Source organism: Lutzomyia longipalpis, chromosome 4 (assembly GCF_024334085.1).
Source record: "Lutzomyia longipalpis isolate SR_M1_2022 chromosome 4, ASM2433408v1".
Taxonomy (NCBI): Eukaryota; Metazoa; Arthropoda; class Insecta; order Diptera; family Psychodidae; genus Lutzomyia; species Lutzomyia longipalpis.
The window spans coordinates 24,008,421-24,031,092 of record NC_074710.1 but is presented as its reverse complement, the minus strand read 5'-3'; the positions used below and the strand labels follow the sequence as shown (position 1 = coordinate 24,031,092).

Sequence of the window (22,672 nt, the reverse complement as noted above, 5' to 3'; positions counted from 1 at the left end):
GCTGAAAGTGTAATAAAATATATTTTAAGACACTGCACGGAGCGGAGTTTACAATAATGCGTCGCACAGAACGATAGGTTTAGTATTGAATGGAAAGTATTAGCGCCAAAATAACTAAATAAGGTTTAAGAAGCTCACGAAGCTTTTACAAGAACGCTAAGTCGAAGAAAAATTGAGAAGACTGTCTTGATAAAGAAAGATAACAAACTTCTGGAATCATTGGCTGCCCCCAGAAATGCATGGCAGCAAGCGCACTGCTGGACACACTTTTATACCCTCCAGGAAGCCATCCGGCAGGGAAAGGTACCTCGGCTTCCCCAGATGGAAGAATTCAGCATTCCCGTGCCACAGGACGTCCGCTCGTGGGAAAGTATCCGGAATGGTTACAAACTATTTTATTGGGTCATCTTATATTTACGCAGACTGCTTTTTCATACATTTCAGGTTAAAATTCTGCGTAAATATAAGATGACCCAATATTATTATTTTTTATTTGCTTTTCTGTCGTTAAGGATTTGTTTTTCAAGGCTTCCGGTGTTCGCCAGAGGAAATTCCCGCTCACCCAAGGAAAAGCAATAATTAGAGCCAAAGCTTTCGACCCTAATAGCGAGTCTTCTTCAGTGGCTGAGAGGAATTCGTTGTTGAATAATTTTTCGAATTTTTTTTTAATAACTTCATAGCTTTACTGGATCAAAATTTGTAAAGGTGATCGAGTTAAAAACTCAAAGAATTTTGTAAACGTTCATGGAGTTCAAATTAATGCAATAAATCAATTATTAAACATATTTATTTTTTATTTCATAATATGCAATATATATTGTATTTTTACATTTAAAATAATATATACGAAAAAAATCATTTTAATCACCTTCTCTCAAATATATTTATCTCTTTCTTATTTTCTTATTTCTTACAATTCTTTTTCTTTTTCTTTTAAGACCCACCTACAATTTTTATTTTATCTCTTAATCTTAAATTTTTATTATTTAATTTTTATTCTCATTAAGAATCTTGTGTGGTATATTTTCTTTCTTTTTTTTCCGCAAAAAAATAACTGCCAAATTGGGTCCAAATCTTAAAACTTTCATATACGGCTGCGTATCATTTATCAAGTAGATTTTTTCTTACTCTTTAAATTTTTATCTGTTTCTTATACCTTATTCTAAACATTTTCTTTTTTTATCATAAAATTGTCGTGACTTTAGAGCATAAATCTATGTACAGCACAAGAAAAAAATGTTCAGTTCAAAATACATTCTATATATCGATCTAACAATATGTTGCTCCTGTAATGCGATTTTTCTTTTCAACAAAAATGTTTTTTTTTTAACTCAAAATCTTACGTGATAAAGTAGATTTAAAAATTGTACTCATTAGTGAAAAAAAATGGTTAATTAGAGTAAAATTAATTCATAAACTTATTTAGTTGGTGTCCTAAATTTAATGCACATTTGATTATATTTTTGTTGTTGTAATTTTGGGCATTTTTTTTGCAATTGTGTTTTGAGGCCAAGAACTCCATTTAAAAAATTAATGGAAGGAAGGATCATGCGAGAATTAAAATTAAGGACACACTGTACGTTTTTTTTATCTTTTTGTTATTAAGCATAAATATTGGTTCGGGTAAAATATGGCAAAAAGTTTTCTTTTCTATAAACATTATTTGTTTAATTATATTAAAAAAAAATAATATTAAGGAATAAGATTGAAATACTTGGTATGCCACGATTGTGGTATACCAACTAAGTAATTTGTGAGGCCTTAATGTCAACTTATTAAATAAGATAACTCTTCAAGAAAATATAATTTGATTTTATGTCCTTTTTAAACAAAGATTTTCCATCAAGGGATCCTTGTAACTTTACAATTTTACTTTTTTTTTTCAATTTCTAATTCTAATATTTATATTTTATTTTAATATCTATTATACTATATTTACAAGTTTATAAGGCCATTAAAATATGTTTATGTAGATTGTTTTTTCTTCTCTTAATTAATCTGCTTAACAGATTAAATTTTTTTCATAGACGTTAAACTTATTTAATTTTTTTAAAATTTTTCTTTCCTTGATATTCCTATATAGATATTAATTTTCAAGTATTTTCTGCACTTTATTTAATAATTTTCTTCTCTATTCATTTTAATCCTAATCAAGATAATAATAATAGAAAAAAAAATAATAAACTCACTTTGCAAAGTTTCCCAAAAGGGTTTTTGGGGGGACCTCTTGATCTAGAAAATCTTTTCCTTCCTTTTCATCTTTCATTTATTGTTGTGGTTTTTTTTTTTTCTTAATGAAATTTTCGCGCTTTGCGTGATCACTTGAGGATCATAACTTTGCGCATTTCTGCCGTACCATCTGGATGCTGTATACGGAGCATGGCCTCCTGTCCTCACTCAATTGCTTGCCCCGGCTCATGCGACATTATCTCATACTTGATGATCTGTGGCGCATTGCCCTGCAGCACCTGCACCTGCACAGGTTGCGAATTAATAACCAACTCCCGCGTCATGGCCTGCGATTGCTGCGACTGCTGACTCAGCTGCGCCTGCCCCTGTTGCTGGGCAGCCTGCTGCTGTGAAGCTTGCTGATTCTGCTGAGCTTGCTGCTGGGCAGACAATGTATTTTCTTGATTTTCTTGTGTACTCTGACTCTCATTTTGAGTCTGCATTTTTTTTTTTGTTATTTTGCGCCCATCAATTTCAATTTCATTTCAATTATTTTTTGTTCAAAACGTGTTTTTTGTTTTAATTTGGGTTGTGTTTGTGTGTGGTTTTAGTTCCATAGGAAGGGGAACACATCGAGGAATCCAACCCCCAGCAAAGGACCCAGCAAAGAAGGAAGGGGGCCACAAAACCCATTTAGTCCAGTTGCAAATTATCCAAATTTAGGATAAATTTTACACACCCAATAGAGGAAAAAAAATCAAAAAAAAAATAAAATTTAAATAAATAAATTTTCTAAAAAAAAAAAAGGATTGATTTTTTTTTGTAATGAAATGATATGACGGAAATTAAGGAATATATAGGCGAAGGTATCAAAAAGCTTTTTCTCATTCATTTTCTTTTCTATTTCTAGATGGAATAAAATTCAGAAAGGAGTCTATTCACCTTTGCACCTGTTTTGATCTTATACCACTGTTAACATCAAACAAGTGCTTTAAACAATTTAAAACTTAGAATTTAAACTCAGGTGAAAAACGATAAAAAGATGGTTTGCAATAGAAATGCAAATTTCAAAAAAAAATTGTATTTTATATAGTCCAGGCATGAAACATATGCTTCAATGCTTCAAAAAATTAAAGTTTTCAAGATTGAAATTCTATCGAAAACTTACCTATGCGTATGCTTGATGTATTTTCAATTAAATGAGATTTTTAAGTCATAAAGCATATGCTTCATAGTTTCAATTGTTAATATTTTAAGCAATATTTCTTTCAAAAACAGTTTCTGGATACTAAGCAAAATCAAGTCCTTATTTAAAATTGATAAGAGTTGAGTTATGTAATGAGAAAACATTTGATAAGAGTCTCATTGCCTTTCCAGCAAAATTTTTGAATATCGACCAAGCCATATAGTCAATATGGCCGCAAATATTTTCTGATAAAATCAGTTAGATCTCTGGTTCTATTTGTTCGATTTTCATTAATAAAAAGGCTCAAATGAAAGCCTTCAAAAAGCTCTATAACTGTATGAAATTCCGTTAGTTCGAAAAATGGTCGAAAAAGACTTAATCGATTTATTTGTTAATTTATTTAATTTTATCACGAATGAAACGTTGTTACGAATTTTTTGAAACTAGTAAGTAAGTTTCTTTGACAATTTCTTTTTCTCATTTGATGTTTTAAAAGATAATGCGAATTCGAATTAATTCCTCGAATGAAATTCTCACTCATATAAGCGTGAATAGGCTCCTTTCAAGGCAAATGACAGTTGCAATTTTCAAAAAAAAAACTTCTTGATTTAAAAATGTCTGTTAACTTGGAAATTTCAAGGTTCTCATTTAGATGAGTTTTCCGCGTCGAAATCTAATTAAATAATATTTAATAATAACAAATTTTAGAGTGAGCACAGACCGCTAAATGGGGGAAAATAGATTTTCCTTTCCTCATCAAGTTGTTGATTGAATTTATTTTATTTTATTCCTTTGAGAAAAAAGCTTTCTTGAGCCCTTAAAAATAAATTAAAATTACGCCATAAAATACTTTTTGATACCTTTTGAATATTTTGAAAAGATCTTTTTTCTTTCTTCCTTAAAAAAAAACATGATTTTCCACCACCTCCCTCAGATAAAAAAAAGAAAAATTTAAATAGAGAGATTGACAAATAAATAAATAAAGATAAAATGTCCCCAAAGATGATTTTTTTTAATGTGAAAGTGAAATGGAAATTGACGAATATTCGTCGCGTGAATGTAACAAACACATTAAATGTTGTGGAACCATCACTCACCTGCGGCGTAATGTTGGGCTTTGTCTCCAAGTGCTGTCGCTGATGGAGCATGAGGTGATTCTTCTGGAAGAAGGCCTTCCCGCACTCACAAACATGCGTCCTCAGGGTGCAACTGCCATTTGTGTGGCGTCTATTGTGCTGCAGTAGCCCGTGCTTTGCTGCAAAGCCCTTCCCGCAGCTACTGCAGAAGTGCGTCTTGGGCTTCTGCTGAGGCGTCGCAACGGTCTGCACAACCGTCTGCTGCGGCTGTTGGGCTGTACTCTGTACCGCCATTGCCTGACTCACCACCTGACCGGATGATGTGATTATTTGCACCGGAACCGGTGTGGGTGAGACCACTGTTGGGTTTGCAGCAACCACAGTTGTGCCTGCAAAGAATAAGAAAAAAATATTTCAATTCCTCTAATGGACAAAATGACATTGAAATGCGAGAACATCCACGCTTCAGACACAAAACAGCAAGAAAAAAATCCCCCATCGACACATTCTTCTTCATTTTAATATGAGATTGCGAATTGTGTTTCATTTTGAATGAATTCCAAATGAATCTAAAAAAATCCATGCAGAATTCAGGGAAGGAAAATGTAATAAAATCCCGGTGAAAAAAAGTGCAAATTCATCTTTCTGCTGATCTTTTGAAGAATTGCATTAATTTACAAGGTTACACGTTGATGAAATGGAGATTTTTTTTAGTCTTTTCATTCTTCAAAAAATAATTGATATGCATGATATTTTATTGAAATCATTGCAGTTGAGAGTGAAAGGAAATGAAGAGAATTTAAAAATTATTTTATTCAATTTTTTTTCATCAATAAAATAGGAAGAGAATCAACGTTTAAGTCTTTTTTCGGAGTAATTTGTTAAGTTGTTAAACTATGCTAAAATCGATCTTTATAAAATAAAGAAACATCATGAATGCCATGAGGTTGTTATTAGCACTCCTTTAATTCAAAATTGGATAAAAATTGTGAGAAGAGAAGGAGTTTATTCATTTTAATACAAATCGTTGCGTTAATCACGGAAACAATCAAGACACGGGTAATCTTATAGTGAACCAAAAAAAAGGTTCAAAAATCGAAAACAGGCTCCCCCTTGCCATAATCTAATCAAAAAGTTTTCATTTTTATTTGTTTTTTGAAAAAAAAAATGACTTTATTATTTTTTTATGAGGTCTAAGTAATGAAACATTCACGCACTTGTTTCAATGCTGTTTTATGCTTATAAACATTTAAAAAATATATATAGAAGGAACGTCAATTGTTACATTTTTGAACGAACTTTTCCGATTTTTTTCATCAGCAAAGATTTTTTTTTCAAAATATAGAAATTATTGTATTTTTTGCTTGTTTGAATGTATAAAACATTAACACTCATGTTTAACTGTTGTTTGATGACAAAAGTGATGCCATTTTTGAGCATTTTCTTTATTTTCTTCACTGGCAGTTTTTTTATTTGAAAATAATCAAGAAAATAATTTTGTGAAACATTCCCGCACATGTTTCACTGGTGTTTCACGAATATTAATAGATAAGAAAAAATGACGTCATTTTCTACATTTTTGAGTTAATTTTTGCTAAAATTTCACATTAGCAAGGATTTTTTTCTCTAGATCTCAAAGAATGACATAGATATTGTCATTTTGTTCCTATGAATGCTTAAAACATTCACGCACATGTTTCACTCTCGTTTCACACATATAAACAGAAAAAATAAAAGGAACGTCATTTTTTGTATTTTTGGGTAAATTTTAACTAAAATTTCGCATTGGCAAGGATTTTTTTTCACTAATGTAATTTTGTTTCTTTGAATGCATAAAACATTCACGCATATGTTTCAAAATAAGCAAAAAGTCATACCTTGATTAATGTTGGTATTGAGGAAATGTCCAGGAATTGCAGCTGTTAAAGCACAGAGGTCAGTCATGAGACTCTTATCGCCTGTATGGAGTCGAAGGTGCAGGGCTAGAGCCTCGCGACTATTGAAGGCACTCCCACATTCACGGCAAGCAAACTGCGGACGAGCCGTTTCTGGGGTTGACGATGGCGTTGCTATCGTCGTTACAAGCCCATTGTTTGTATTCGTCACCACCGTCACAGTTTGCTGTTGTTGCTGTTGCTGCGCCTGAATGGTTTGCGTTTGTTGCTGCTGCTGCTGCTGCTGTTGGTGCTGCGACGTGTGCACCTGCACATGCTGCGGATGCTGATTATTCGCCACAATGGCATTTGTGGCAACAATGGTGTTTGCTGTTGCCGTTGATGCCGTTGACTGTCCACCGTGTATTTGACGATTGTGCTGATTTAGTTCGGGCTTCGTGCGGAATCCTTCACCGCAAATTGTGCACGGGTACGGTTGATCACCCGTATGGAGGCGTGTATGTGCCACAAGGGTGCGCTTCTGGAGGAATTCCTTGCCACAAATTGGGCAGGAGTGCGGGACACGTCCGTGAATGCGTCCATGATTGACAAGTTGGAATTTACGTGGAAATGTTGCTCCGCAATCTTGACACACAAATGGATTTAAAGATCCATGGAATCTAAACAAAAATAGTAAAGATTAATTAAAAAAGTCTTAATTTGGCCGGATTTTGTGGTTTTTTGGCTTTTATGCGAAAAAGTTTAGATCACTGGTGGCAGCGGTGGGATTCAAACACCTATATACCCGTATTTTTTACTTGATTTTGTAGGAAATACCATTCTAACAATTTTTCTACGACTAATCGTAAAAAAGGAATTATGTAACATCTAAAACTCACCGTGAATGCATCACGAGATGCTCCTTCTGGGCAAAACTCTCGCCACAATCATCACAAACATAGGGACGTTCACCAGCATGGAATTTGCTGTGGGTAACAAGATGGCGCTTTAACGGGAACGATCTCCCACACTCCTGGCACACAAATGGACGCTCCCTGCTGTGGACACGTGAATGCGTCAGCAGATGATGCTTGAGCGTGAAGCTCTTCTTGCATTCGTTGCACTGATATGGCCGATCGGTGGAGTGCAGTAAGAGATGCGTATTGAGGCAATGCTTGTGGGCGAAACTCTTGCCACAGTGCACGCACACGTGTGGCCGTTCGCCCGTGTGCACGCGTGCATGGGTCGTGAGGTGGTGCTTAAGTAGAAAGGACTTTCCACATTCATCGCACGAGTAGGGGCGCTCTTTCTTCGGGATGGTTTCCTCATGGCTGCTTGGTTGCTCAATGAACTTTAACGAATGACAAAGGAAAAGGAAATTTTTGACTTTTGCAATTTCAAAATTTATTTTTCGGATTATTTTGGGGAAATATTTATAAGGTTTTGATATCTTTTGGGGACTATGGGTGATCACGAAGCTTCAAGGGCCTAATGCTCGATCTGTACGCAGTTCAAAATTTCTTTTAGAAATCAAAAGTAATTATTTCTAAGCTAAAAGTTCAATAAGCAGTTTTAGAATTTAAAAAAAAAACGTCGGTAATTTAAAAAAATGTCAAACGTTTGAAGAAATAAACGTCAAAAAAAAGTCAAACGTTTAAAGAAATAAACGTCAAAAAAGGAAAAAAAAGATGAAATTCATCAAAATCTCTGTAGATTTGTTACAGTCCCGCCAATTTTTATTCATTCTGTTACATCTTAAATTTTTCTTTAAGGAAAACAAAATATCTTACCTCCAATTTCGGTGAAATACTCATAACTGGCTCCAATTTGCAGTGTGTCGAAGAAGCTGTTTGTGAATCATCATTCTCCTCCAAGCCTTGAATAACTTTCTGTACTTGCACTGAAATTCCTGCGTGTTCCAATAGGAAAAAAAAGAGAAAAAAAGCTCCTTCAGTCGATTGATGATGATTTTAAAGATAGAAAGCTTTAAAATGTATAATGGGGATTTATTACGCGCAGCAGGAGGGAAATGTTAATGCTTTTGTAGAGATGGGGTTGCTGGGGGGTGGTGGTGGTAAACAGAAAGCCAAGACATGAAGGGGTTGAGGCGACAGAAATAAAATAAAAAATAAATTCATAACAGACCAGACCAACCTGCATGATGTCCATCTGTGGTGGTTGCAATTGTTGCATGTTGCGTCTGTGCAGCACTCATTGCCCTCTTTGCGAGGATCTCATTGCATTCCTCAGCTGTTAGCTGAAGTGGACCAATTGGACTCATAAAATGCATCTTCCCACTTGCTGTTGTTAAAACAGTTTGAGCTTTTGTATCAATTATTCCATTTGCTACAAGAAAAATTTGAATTTTTATGTGAAACATCCCTCAAAGAATAAGGAGAAAAAAATTATTTTCTTACTCAGAACATCATGCTTCTTGTGGTGGGTCACTGTTGTGGCACCACTTCCTGTTGTAATGACCCTGCGAAGAAGGGACAAAAAAGGTTTGTAATTAACGAAAAATTCCCCAATAAACAGAAATTGCGCGGGAAACAAACCTCTGTGCTGTTGTTTGAGGGAAAGGCTCATTCATAACAATCATCCTACGGACGACACCTTTATTCGTATGAGCAATCGCCCCCTTTGCATCCTTCTGCACGGTTATCCCACCGGAATCCGTCAACTGCAAGTATGGCATCTGTGAAATGTGCGCAAAGGAATCGCGCATGATAGAGAGAAGCAATGTAAAAACAATGAGAAGATTTTCTTTAATTTTATTTTAAATAAAAATTCATGATTCCTCTTAAGAATAAAAAAAAAGAACATTTATTTAAAAATCTTCATTCATAACCATAAAACAGTAACAATTCGGAGATATTTGTTTCCTTCATCAGGCCCACAATGTTTTGGTAAACTGACTGTTTAAAAAGAATCTTTATCCTTTTTCACTTTATATCCAGTAAAAAAAAGCTCAAGAAAAGCATAAAAAGACAGATGTAAGTACTATTCTATCCCAGAATAGAGCATTGCACACAGCATAAGAAAGTTGGGGAATGAGAAGAACATGACGGAGAGCATGGAAAGCTCTTCATTCCACCCAAACATACATTGGAACATACAAAAAGAGTGTTTTTGCCACACACAGTGACGCACTAAGGGGCGGATGGTGGTTGTATATTCAATCCACATATATATATTTTGGGCACACTTTTGCATTCATTCATTCGTCACCACCACACCATAGCCATCGCACCATACACACTTACCACCTCACGGAATACACCCCACATCAAAAAACCCACCCCTTAGCAGCCAAATACACCAAAATACAACATCACACGACGCCACATGAACGCACCATACGCACAACTTCCCTACAAATACGAATCTCTTCTCAAAAAGTTCGCATCCTGACATGTGTAGCGCAAGGAGCACAAGAGATTCACAACTCCTACCAATGCGAGGAGACCTATACAAGATTTTCATGAATGAAGGATTTTTTTTACAACGGATTTGAAAGCCTCTTGTCATTGTATAAGAGTCCAAATGAAAGGAGATTAGTCTTCTAAAAGAAAACTTTGAAGCTTAAGAAGGAAGAAAGCTTCAATGTTTGTTTTTCTGGAGTATTTAGTCTTCACAACTGACACCCTTTTCTGAAATCTAAATAATCAAATATTCATTATTCATAAATTATTCCCGCGGAGTGGACTTTAAGTCGGTCACCAATGACTGTTCTAATAAAAAAAATCAATAAAGAGTAAGGAAGATATATCAAAGAAAATTATTAGTCGAATGTATACTTCATTAAGGACTTTCCACGACTCCTCTATGCTGAATATTAGGTCTGAACTCGTTACAACTATAAAATTTATATAATCATAATTTTGGATTGACTTCCTTTCATAAAAATAGTTCAAATTCCTAAATCGGAAAAAGTAAAAATCCAATAGGCCGGTCTAAAGTCGAAAAAGTTTTTAACCGTTTTAAGACAATAAGAGTTTGAACGATTTGACTAAACTGATTTCGAATCTGTAAAGTAATTTCTATAGACTACAACAAAGAGCTAATAATCTAACAAAATATTAGCAGAATTTTAAATATTTAACAGAATCAACAGAATTAATACATTAGATTACAAAGACGGTCTACAGCGACGTTAAACGTCAACTGTCATAACGTTTATGATTTACCAAAGACTTCTTTCAATCATGATTTGCGTCTAGGATAGTAAATGTCTAAAAAAATGTAGGCTCAACCTAGTTTTAGGGGTTGCTCCGTATATTCAGCACTCCCACCCTCATTGATCTTCACATAATTGTTTACCCAAATTAGATCTCAGCCGTTGCCAATAAGCATTTGATGAGTTGTCCTTTGAGATGAGTTCTCCACAAACTGCCGGAGCCTCATCCAGGCTCATTTATCAGGCTGTTAACTGAATAAGGACTCATCACTTTGTACCCAATGGCTTTGACCGTCAAGACTCTTTCAAGGCTTCTCTTTGTTAAGTCTAGCTGAATAGGGAGTCCTTCTTACTCCTAAATTCTGGTTCTAATTCTATTAACTGATAATCTGTCTATAGCTCTATTCCGTATATTACAAAGTATTGTCTTTGTGTCCTAATTACCTAGTGCCTGTACTAGTGTCCTAATTTATAGAACTTCAAATTCTAGACCTAAAAAATAACTCAAAAAGAAAGAAGACAAACAACTACCAATTTCTTAGAAGCCACAGATAGCCACACTAAAAATGTTAAAATATATAAATTCAAGGTCTTAAAAGTTAAATATGAAAAAAATAAAATGAGAAACGAACAGTAAACATGCTGAAATTTAATCAACCCACATGTTTCTGTGACATTGACCGCGAAATATACCTGCAAAATTGAAAACAAAATATGCCTACAGTCTCAAAATCTCTCTTCACTACACGCGCTGTTTGGAATTATGCGATGTTTGCAAAATGAACCAATATTATTTGGGTATAATTGTGTACTTGCTACAGTTAAATCCGATTTTCTTGGGTGTTGTATTGATGCCTCGCTAACACGTTGACCATCCGCGCGCAAAGCCAAATCCTCCACATAACCAACAACTCTATAACCGCACCTATCCACAGAATTTGCTCTCTCTCTCCACTCTGCTACAATAAAACATTTTGAAAGTCTCATCGTTGTCTAATAAGTACGCATACTGCACTTGTGGTGTATATGATATTGTTCAACTTATTTTCATGCTTTGTATACCTATGTACATATATAGCACACACAATACTATATAAATAATACATATTAGTTTTGTTTGGAGTAATAGAGAAATTTCCCATCTATACGATTCTCGTGTAGACTATAACACACCGAGCTTTTGTATCTCTTCGGTTGATGTTGTATTTAACCACTCTGGCTTGAACACAACTCCTCTCTTCTCTTTGATGATAGCACGTGTCCTGTTTAGTGTATTCTGCGCGATTCCCATGTCACACCTCCCCCCTCCCTCCGCCATACACACCACCATCACCCTCCTCCCCCCTTCATGGATTAATCGTCCTCTGTGTGTGAAATTCTCGTCTACATTCCACCCAAGTATATGCCCACAAAATTGTGTATATCGATGTAGTGGATGGAACTTGGTGTACCAAATATATGTAGTATCACATATGTATGTAGGTAGCATATTATATTATACATAGCAAAGACCTTTTCCAAAAGTTACTAACCACTCTCAATACAAATTCCCTTCAATTTCTTGCGAAAACTCCACAATTGCAAACGTCTTTGGTTTGAAAGTTCCATTCCTCGCACAAGTTCATCCCCCTGGGTTTTCCTTCCTTCCCACCCTTTAACCTATATTTTCGGTAGCTAGTATATAGATATTTAATCGATTTTAATAAAATTTTCACAAGAATGCTCATTCTCGTATCGAAAGCTCGCATTGATGGGTACGACAAAAACTTATATAAAAACATTTAAAAGTCTAGAGAAAAAAAAACTTATGGAATCTTGACAAAAAGAGTTTTAAAAAATAATCCTACAGGCAAAATTTTGGGAATAAAAAGCCAGGAGGGGACTAAAAATAAATTCAAAGAGATGTTTTTGAAGAACAAATTCTTATAATTTTGGTTTTTCAATATTAAAAATACTAAAATAGATTTAAAAGACCTGCTGTTTTATTGCGTATTTTCTAAACTTTGACGAACTTTTTCGAATTTGACATTCATTTTCTAACAGATTACATACTCCTAAAATAATTTTTTAACATTTGATGTATTTTTAGCGCTTGAAATTCATTTTCTAATGGAAAATTTATCATTCGTCAACGCTTATAATATTTTAACAATAAGAAGGATCATCAGCGATGATTTAAATTGATTTCATTAATATTTTTTTAATACTTGACGTATTTTCTAACTTAGCTTTTTAGCATTTGACGTTCGTTTTGTAACGTTTTTTTTTTTTTATTTTGAATGTTTTTTTATCAATAGATTTAATTTTTAAAATTAATTACCTATGCTTTGACGTTTTCCATTTTTACGTTTGATGTATTTCCTAACGCATTTTTCTAACGATTCATTTTCTAACGGTACGGAACGTTCTTCAACGTTCGAATTTTTTTACGTTCCATGCTCTTTCTAACAGTTGCCGATTCTTTTTTTCTTACAGTTGATAAATTTGCTAACGTTTGATGTTACATATTTCTAACGTTTTAAATTTTTGTTCTAACATTTGAAGGTTTTTTTTTTAATTCTTATTTTTTTATTCTTAAAACTTGGTTTTCCTTTATAACATTGCTTATTTCTTTCTTTATTGTTTAAAACTCTTTTAAAAATCCCCTTTCTAAAATATTACTTAAAAAAAAGAACTAAAAGACATTTTTGTAAACAAACCGCATTGCTTTCCACACACCCATCAAATTCCAATATTAATGTGCAAAGAGCCGTCTTGAGAATGACACCGCGGATGGGAAACATGTACAGAAGGTCGCGTACAGAGTGTTAGAAAATGCTGTTTTGTATTTTTGTACCTACTCTTGCCATTCCTTTCGCCCTCCTTCATTTTTTTCTCGATTTCTCTTTCACACATATCACACAATCCATTCAATCTTCTTTTATAAACATTTATATATATTTATTATAAATCCAATATAACGTGCTATTCACACAATTAAATCAATGACACGTGGTCGCGTTTCTGCGTAGAGAAGCTATTACATATATACATATGTATATCCTATTATGTATAGGTTTTTGTTAAGTTCATTCAATTTTCCCCTGTCCCCTCTCTTTTGGGAAACATAATATTATATGTATACAACACAGACCGAATAATACTACCCTAGCAAAACCAACATTAACCCACAACGCAATTTTATACTTATATGTATTTCATGCTGTGCAGTCATGATTCTGATAAGACGAGAGATGTTGAAGTGGTCAAAATAATAAATTCTTCTGTATTTTTCATTTTCTTTACCTCTGAGTATTGCACTTCCATTTACCCACAAACAACAACTCTATTCACTTTGGGTCACATCACAACTCAAGCATATTTATTTTCACATTGCTCTCAGAATCAAACTTGTACTATGTATTTTACGTATACATATAGTATGTTTAATCGCACACCTTAAAAAAAAACTTGCTGGCTTCTGTACTTTTACAATCTACAAGCATTTCTGACATTTAAAAGGGGAGGTAATCTGGCTTTAAGAGGTGTTTTTTCAGATTTTTACAGGAAGTTTTGTTTTTATAAAAAGTTATTGAATTATTAATTGGAAAAAATCTAACTTTTTTATAGATCTGTTAAACCTTGATTAAAAGTTAGGCTTATTAAGATTTTGGGTAAGTATATTAAATACTGAGAGCTGTTATCTTTAATACTCTAGCAAAGCCTAATCCTTTTAGAAGAGCCTTGACCTTAATGAAATTTATTTTTAAAAAATTAAAAATTATTTAACTCCTTTTTTAAAAACAAAAAAAATTAATAAATCTTTAAAAAAACATTTCTTAATCAACGTTCTAAAGACATAACTTGCCTATTTTTTTTTGTTCTCCGATAGTAAATGGAGAAATAGAAGAGACATTCACTGGATTCAAATTAGATGGGTGAGAAGCCACCAATTTATTCGTTCGACCTTAAAACTTTCCACTCTATCTATTTCAAACTAAATATTACCATTATTGGAATTGGAAAAATGTTACATACAGTCTTCTGGGGTTAATAGGAGCACATTGTATTTGAAAACTTTTCTTGAAAGATTTAACAGCTTAACTAAAAGGAGCTAAGGATTCAGACCTAGAAAGCTCCACTAGATGTGAAATTGAGATGAAAAGGTCAACGCATAAGTACTTGGCTTGAGTTTATCAACCAATTAAAAGAGATAAAGAAGTTCTAACTTTGAGGTTAGAGTAAAATTTAACTTGAAGGGTTCTTTTGTGCCAGAACAACCGGAGAGCCGGTTACCAATCTTTCTTTATCAGCCTTGTCAGTCAATTGCCACTCCGTCTGTTCTCTTCGACTATCAATCGCAAAGATCGCAAATTAATGAGCTACTGGCGCTTTTTAGAGTGGTTGAAAGCCGTAAAAGTCTTCCTGCTAAGTCATCTAACAAGGAAGCATGTTTAGATCACTTACACTACTAGTATTCCGTAGTTCTATACTACTGTCTTTCAATAAGCCTACAATATGCTTAAACAGTGGTTTTCCTTGTTAAATATCACCAGGCAGTACGACCCTGATTCGTTTTTTCTTCGTGGATAGCTGACGATTCGGATACTATTAAGCATTCTTCTTCAGGTACAATTTTTTAAGGAATTTCAGATCTTCTTCACATTTCTTATGATGGCTTTTTGGTAATGACAGACTAATTTTAAAGAAGTGTCAAGAAAATATCAGAAAGTCCACAAAGAAACCCTATGACGGTACTATATCATTTTATTGGCAGCCTTTGCATTTTTTAATGTCTATTATTTGTCTTGCACTGTAGTGCACAATATATTAATTATCCCAATAAAATTTACTGCATCCAATAAAGCTGGGGAAATTAAACGATGCGGGAGTTTATACACAATTTCATGTACATACAGCATTTATTATTCTGAATATAAATTATAATAGACTTCTACGTCTCATACTAAGCTATTATTAAGTTTTTTTTTCCTTCTTTATATAGTTTCATCGGTATATGCATACATACGTACATATATGTGTTATTTTACAGCAAATATAAATATTTTCAGTAAAGCATTAAGTATGTTATATAGGTACATATAATACAGAGAGAGAGACGATATATAAATTTGTTTTCAATTAAAATTCACACGAAAACACATCTTGTGTGCTTGGAATGCCTTCACAATATATTCTTTTACTTTCCGTCCTCTCCTCAATGGTGGTGGCATGAGCGCCATTTTATGGTGTATTTGTGTATTCACTTCTTGTTTCCAAGTGCCTTCCGCTGCGACATCGTTTCCCCATGTAAGTGTGAGAGAGATAGAAGACATGTTGATATGTATAGAATGTTACGTGTATCTATACATTTGAGCAGCAATTCTCTCATTTCGTTCTCTTCGTTCTCTCTGGCATTAATATTGTGGAACTATTTTGAGCATCGTCCGAATTCAACTTCGTGTTGTCGGAAATTGAGGGTACGAAGAACGGAGCGAGAGAGAGAGAGAGAGAATAAAATTTCCAACTACGCTTCACATTTTCAACTAATAAAGACACCGAAATGTTACGAAGTGTTCACGATGGGACTTCGCAGTGTGAATTCTCTCTCACCAATACTCTCTCAATGGGGAATTTTTGTTCATTTCGTGCAATTGGCTTTGTTCAGTCGGCAACGTTGCCATATTGCATGTTCTATTGGGAAAAACTATTTAGTTGGTGCCAAGCCTACATTAAATGAGGAGAGTATTCTTTGAAAGTATTTCCTCATTTGAAATTACTTTTAACATTTTTTAATTCTTAGTATTTGTACTTTATACTGAGAGATAAATTGAAAAATATCTTCGGATCGAATGTTAAATTTATTTTTAACACATCTACAAGCGAATACAACGTTGCCAGATTTCCCATTCAGGGCGTCTCTGTGGTAGCGTCATCAAATTGGGTGTGGAGCCACCATTTTGTTGGAAAATGAGACAGACAATTGCTCATCAGAGATAAAAAATCATACTAAAAAAAACTTTATGATATTTAGTTAAATAGGTTGCAATAAAATACACCATAATAAATGAGGAGTCATACATGATGAAGTATACTTTGTAGCCTAGGAATTTCAATACAATACCATCCTTTTATTTATGCTGCTTGTATTGAGGGGCAATCATTCCTCACCGTGCCAGACCTCTTTTTGACTTTTCCTTATGTATTCAACCATTCAGGGAGGAGATATTTGAGCTCAAAAGCATTGTTATCAACACTCTTGTTTGTATGGTTGACCTATCTTGGTGGTTGGTAACACAATTTCTATGTGTCGTCATCCATCCCTCTTTCGGTGTGTTATTTTAAACAAAACCACCTCGCGATACCACATGCATAATATTTTGCCATGCTCTCTGCATATTCCAACATACCTCTCTCATGATTATGTCAATTTTGCAACAACAAAAGAAACAAGGAGCTACGAGCTAGCATAGCTCTTCATCACAAACATAGGTCCTTTCAATTTATGTTGAGAAATTGGGATAGTCTAGACTCCTAAACATGTACGTTACGCCACATCAGCCATCCGATAAAAATGACGAACATGACATGAATGGGAAATGTAGGTCCTCCCCCGTGTAACAACCAACAAAACCATTCCGCGCCGGCACATGTTCCCTCACAGGGAAAGCTCTTCTGGGTACATTGATACATAAATGTTTGTAGTCTACCCGCGTGTAGTGAATTTTGACATTTTCTCCATCTCAAAAAAATTCTATGTAGTGTTAAAACCATACGGCTCTTTTGGAAGTTTTAGCGCGCGTAGTACAACCAAAATGCTACATTCTCTTGTTGCATATGGAGTGTGTTAGGTTGGGAAAAATACATAGAGGCGTCGGTGTGTATTTTATATCACAAATTCGCCTCTCTCTCTTTGTACGGTCCCTATCTCTGTGTTATATTTTCACCCACTAAACCAGCATCTCCGATATCACCGACGTCGCCGACGCACACATTTACTTTTCATTATATACATATAATGTACTACACCACTTAAGGGTCCTGGAAAGGGTCAGGAGGGGGAACACAAACCCCCGTCGAAATTCCTCCTAACATTCACCCACAAATGCGTGTGCGTCTTGTCAACACTTGGTTGGATTGCCTTTACTCCACACTCAGTCCTTGTTGCGTCCTCCCCCAATACACCTGACTATCAGCCACATTGACAGTTTATCTTATCAGAAAATCAATCTCTTGTGATTTGTCTAATTGTCAGTTCGAACCTAGCCATTTGACAGTTCCTCGTACTGAAATTCACTCGAATTCGAAAGGGTTTATAACAGGTATTTTTTAATATCCTTTCTTATGACGTTTCAGAATAGTTTAGAAGCTCTAAGTTGGCCGGAACGTTTCAAGATGGTCTGAAAGTTCTAAAGTGGTCTGGACGTTTAAAGATAATCCGGAAGTTCTAAGGTGTTCCAGACGTTTCAAGATTATCTTGAAGATCAAAGATGATCCGGACGTTTTAGAAATGAACACGGTTTGTAGAATGGTCTTAGAAATCAAGAAGGAACCATACATTCTAAAATGATCCAGGAATTTAAAGGGTCTGAGCTTATTTTTCTGATATATCTTAAGTAATTGTCTTTGTCCTTATTCATTACTTCAACTGTTCTATTATGGTTTTCCCGAAAAGTATTCCAAATTACGTAAAACAAACATAGATAGCTTGTCTAAAACTTAACTTATCTTAAAGATAATTTTCCATTTTGCTTTAATTTTTAGTAAAAATCGATCTCTTACGTTAGATTAGAAAGCTTACTTCAATCGCTTCAACCTAAACTCCAAAGAATAAAATGAATACAACACATTTGACAGTTTGATCTTTCTAAAACAGCAATGTTTGCAATTAAACGCATGGAGGAAATGCAATGTGTGTAAACATATAAATATATTCATCTCAATATACGCACATTTACCCGGCTTATGGCATGCCGACACATTTTTTTGTAGCTTGGAAACTAACATAATGTCAAAGTGATTGGTGTGCGTCTTTCCCCTCTCTGTTAGTTTAATACTTTTTTATATTTTTCAACTAACATTACATTATATTGCCATTTTCTCAATTCAACTTTGCCGCCTTTCTGACATGCTACGAAATTAGCCTATAAACCAACATACGTTGAATACATAGATATTTTTACACAATATCGCGCACAGAGTTGAGAGATTGTAAAAGAAATATAACTTTTGAAGTGTGTAACTTTCCAATATATATACCAATATTCTTGCCAAAGTGTTAAAAGTAATTATATCGGAGATACTACTTGTAAGATTGGAAGGGGAGGGTATACAAATGCGAAAATTAGAAATAAAAATAAGAAATTATGTAAACAGAGAAAGACGCTAAAATGCAAAACATTTCGTAAATTGATAACATTGATTTTCCATTTAATCTTTAGTTTTGTGAATGTCTTCACAATGGATGGACTAATTTATTATCGTGTATTGAGGGTAATGATTGTTCAAATTAATTTTCCGTTCGTGTTTTAGTGTAGAAAGGAATTGACCCCTAATTAATCATTTTAAAGTATTTGATTTTTCTTATTTTAAGTTTTTGAAATACATCTTAACATAATAAAAACAATTATTTAAGGGGTTGTCCCACTTAACACTAAAAGGATGGATAGTTTTAACCTCAAATATTGACTTTAATTTTTTTAACTTAAGAATTTATACGCATTTGAAAGCTCTTAACATTTGGAACTTAAGTGTAACAACCCCGTAGTTTAAAATCAAAGTTAATCAGACATTAACAGCTTTCGACTTTTCAACGACCTTCTTCAGGGGCTCTTCATCAATCACCACCATTCACAATCAACAATCATACATAAAATGTGTTATTAAAAAAGAATAAAATAAAAAAAAACTATTTAGAGGAAATCATGAGAATAACATAAAATAATGTTTTGATGAAAATTATAAAAAAAAAACTTTGACTCTTACCGTTTCACTCACCGTATAGTTGATATTTGGTGAGATTTCGACCACAGATTCGGTCCTTGTGTTATCAGCAAAGCCCCAAGTGTATCCAAAAGTGGCCGGTGGATTGCTCTGAGCCGCACACATTATAGAACTTCTTCCCTCAAATTTCTTAAAATACCTTCCGCCTTCTGCTAATACAGTGTCTCCCTGTTTGTTTGGATGCTTAGTTGTTTTTATGTTGGTTAATGCACTACTTTTTATCCTTTTTCCTATATAATTCCGTCAAGGACTTTAGACACTTTCTTTACTTAAATTATTAAGTGTTTTTTTTTTTGGATCTTCACTCGCTACATAAACACTGAAATTAATGTCTCTCGCGATGTCACACAATATCAGTCCCTCTCACTCGTACTCGCGCGCTTTAGGCAACAGAGGGCGACCAAGAAGTCAATGACGCTCTCATTAATTCGTCATTGATTAATCAAAGTGCCGCGTATCCAAACTACTCAGATATCAGGGAAATTCCTGTCACTTTTTTTTTACAGGACTTGTCAATTTTCCCTTTAGCAATTCTTTTGTTTTAGTTGATTTTCTTTTAAATTTCTAGGAATTGCGTCTCATTTTTTTTTAGTGCTGATGTGCAACTAATTACTAGTTAAGATAAACTTTTAACTTCCTTCCAATTGAAAAAGAAAATACTCAACACTTTTTTTTTATTTATAAAAATTCAAATCAATTTAGTCACTGTAATTAATTTCAATATGGTTTCTTATTTTACCTCGTCTGGGTTTTATATATGTATATTTTTTTTCGAAGGTAAATTGTAAATTCACCAAAAACCCTTTACATGGAAATCATATTATTATTTTCACAAAATCCACAAAAAAGTGCTGAATTTTCAATAATCTTCACGGTGCAGCGAGTAAAAAAAAATGAAGGGACGCCAATGTGTTAGCATTTTACGTGAAGAATTTACACAAGTTTTAGTTTTTTCATAATCTCCTCCACAATATAAAAATCTTCATTCCACATTTAAAATGTTTTAAATATAAAAGTAATATTGATGCGCGCCTTTTCAAACACCAACCAACTAATTGAACACGAATTGCTCTGGTAGTGAGAAAATTTCCACGGTATAAAAATTTCACACAATCACTCCAATGTGGTCGCCATCTTAAAAATTTGCTGTATGCGTTCCTTGTGAGGGCACGAACGTGTTGTCACGAGTGTGTTGTCTCAACGATTGCCGCTGTGGGAATGAAGTTGCTTCGTATGAGAATGTGTGTGCGAACTCTCTCATTCTCTCTCTCCACATCGCCAAATCCACCAATACCATCGCACACACATTCTACCATGACGTGTAGATGTGTGTGTGTGACAAACACCTGAACCACAAATGCGAATTCATCCACTCCATCCACTTGAAAAAAAAAATATTTTTTCGACATTTCCCACATTTTGGTGAATAAACATTCAATTTTTCATAAATCATAAAAAATAGGAAATGTGTTTGACGACAAAATTACAAAAAGGTTTTTAGACATAAAAATTATGTCACAATCAGCGGTTTAGACGTAATTTTAGACGAGTTGAAACCATGCGACGTGACTATATCCGAGCAAAGCTAAAGACCCGCAAAAGTGAATTTAAGTTGAAAACGGTTAATAGAAGTTAATATTAAACTTTTATCCCAACATTTGGAGTGATTTTTTATTAAAACAGCAACGAAGATTGTCTTAAATATGTATAACATCATCCGAACAGAACCCAACCCCCAGACGCCAGACGAAGGATACCAGGAAGGTACGTTTTGTCCTACCCCTTCGGTGAAAAGTAGAGTCCAAGGGATTCCTGGCTGCCCCCAGAAATTGGGCGCTATCCTGCATGGCAGCAGGCGCTCTGGAGGACGCATTTTTATGCCCTCTGGGAAACCAATTATCAATTCAGCATTGCGGGGCCACAGGACGTCCGCTCCTGAGAAAAAGAATCCAGTCAGGCCCGGAAGGACAAGAATGTCGCGTAATTTTGTTACCTTATATACACAACGTCTCACTCTCAATCAAACCACACAACAGTGGATTGCACAGTGGCACAGTAAATAGTGAAAATAGAATGCTCCCACTCAATAAGGATAAGGAATTGCAGATAAAAGATTTTGGGTAAAAGTAATCAATGATTTTCCCTGAGAATTTCCCCTTGAGACACTAAATTTTTCTCTCAGTCTTTGCACAAGTTAGTGAAGTTTTTCGTGAACAGAAATTGCAATTATTTGGATTACGATTCCAATGGAAATATTAGTAAAAAAAAATAACTACTGGGTGGCCCATAAATTAATGCATAACTTTGCAAATAAAGCAGCCTCAAAGTCATGCATTAATTTATGCGCCCTCCCCCCCCCCTATATTAACAAATTTTAATAGTTAGTTAAAAAAATATTAAAAATCCACCAAGATAGTAAAAATATCCTCGAGCAATGGTACGAAATTATAAAACTTTAGTAGCACCCTTTAACACGGCAGAGCCATCTTATAGCAAGTTGCACAAGCTATATTCTGATAGATTTTCGTTTTTTTTCACTGATCCTTCATTGAATTTTGAAGGAAATTTATTTATTCGGGCTCTTAAAACTATTGAATTATATCAGAAAATGGAAATTTAATTTTTTTTCTTTAAATAAAATGTGATAAACTCCAAACTCACTGTTTTAATTTTAATTCTCGCGTATTCACATTTGGCAGTAACTGCCAAAAAAACCAGAAAGGGTTAAAAGGGTTAAAAGGAGATCATACTGGTGGCAAACTGGTCTAAAATCTCTCAAATTGTTTATTTTTGGTCATAAAGAAGCATTTTAGTGAGTTCCCATGGGGGCGGAAGGAGATGCCTCACCATTCCGACCCACCGCGTGGGAATGCCGAGCAATGGCGCCGCGTGAGGAGCAAATAAAGTTAAAAGCGTTTGTGGAGTGTGGTTTGCGGGGGAATAAAAAGTGACACTTTGGCATGATTGTGTCACACTAGTCACCATCTAGTTCACAGTACCACCGGGCGTGCAGAAATTCTGCGGTCACGCTGGAAGTGTGGGGAAGTCTTTCCCGTATTGTAAGTGCGCTACGTCAAAAACACATCCCATGAAAGTCAAGCATTCCGCTCAATGTGGAAAGTCACCAAGGGGCCAGAAATATGGTGTCCTCCTGATTGCGAAACTAAAGGTAAAGTTTTATGGCGGGATCCCTCCCTCCTATGCTAAA

General features: G+C 34.5%; 4 protein-coding genes across 13 annotated transcripts in view; 1 reads left to right on the top strand and 3 right to left on the bottom strand.

Annotated features, from left to right (window-relative positions):
• The window catches only part of LOC129795035 (probable asparagine--tRNA ligase, mitochondrial), a 1,173,171-nt gene that overhangs the window by 236,629 nt on the left and 913,870 nt on the right, over window positions 1-22,672 (bottom strand). The window lies entirely within an intron of this gene.
• LOC129794972 (mucin-2-like) overlaps window positions 1-22,672 on the top strand; it is an 826,140-nt gene that overhangs the window by 101,571 nt on the left and 701,897 nt on the right. The gene's annotated exons all lie outside the window — the stretch shown is intronic.
• LOC129795002 (sodium-dependent nutrient amino acid transporter 1-like) overlaps window positions 1-22,672 on the bottom strand; it is an 899,230-nt gene that overhangs the window by 236,629 nt on the left and 639,929 nt on the right. The gene's annotated exons all lie outside the window — the stretch shown is intronic.
• On the bottom strand, window positions 770-20,698 carry LOC129794992 (zinc finger protein 182). 10 transcript variants are annotated; one of them, XM_055835974.1, is made up of 10 exons: window positions 20,204-20,697; window positions 19,447-19,783; window positions 8,861-9,000; window positions 8,723-8,784; window positions 8,451-8,651; window positions 8,096-8,214; window positions 7,205-7,656; window positions 6,309-6,985; window positions 4,453-4,820; window positions 770-2,666 (listed from the first exon to the last, which is right to left on the bottom strand). In XM_055835974.1, exons 2-10 carry the CDS (start codon window positions 19,567-19,569, stop codon window positions 2,394-2,396), a joined length of 2,415 nt encoding a protein of 804 aa, XP_055691949.1. In that variant the 5' UTR covers window positions 19,570-19,783; window positions 20,204-20,697; the 3' UTR covers window positions 770-2,393. The 10 variants fall into 10 exon arrangements, with proteins under 10 accessions (XP_055691949.1, XP_055691950.1, XP_055691952.1 ...); XM_055835975.1 differs by having other exon boundaries at window positions 20,402-20,697; XM_055835977.1 differs by having other exon boundaries at window positions 8,460-8,651; window positions 19,447-20,698.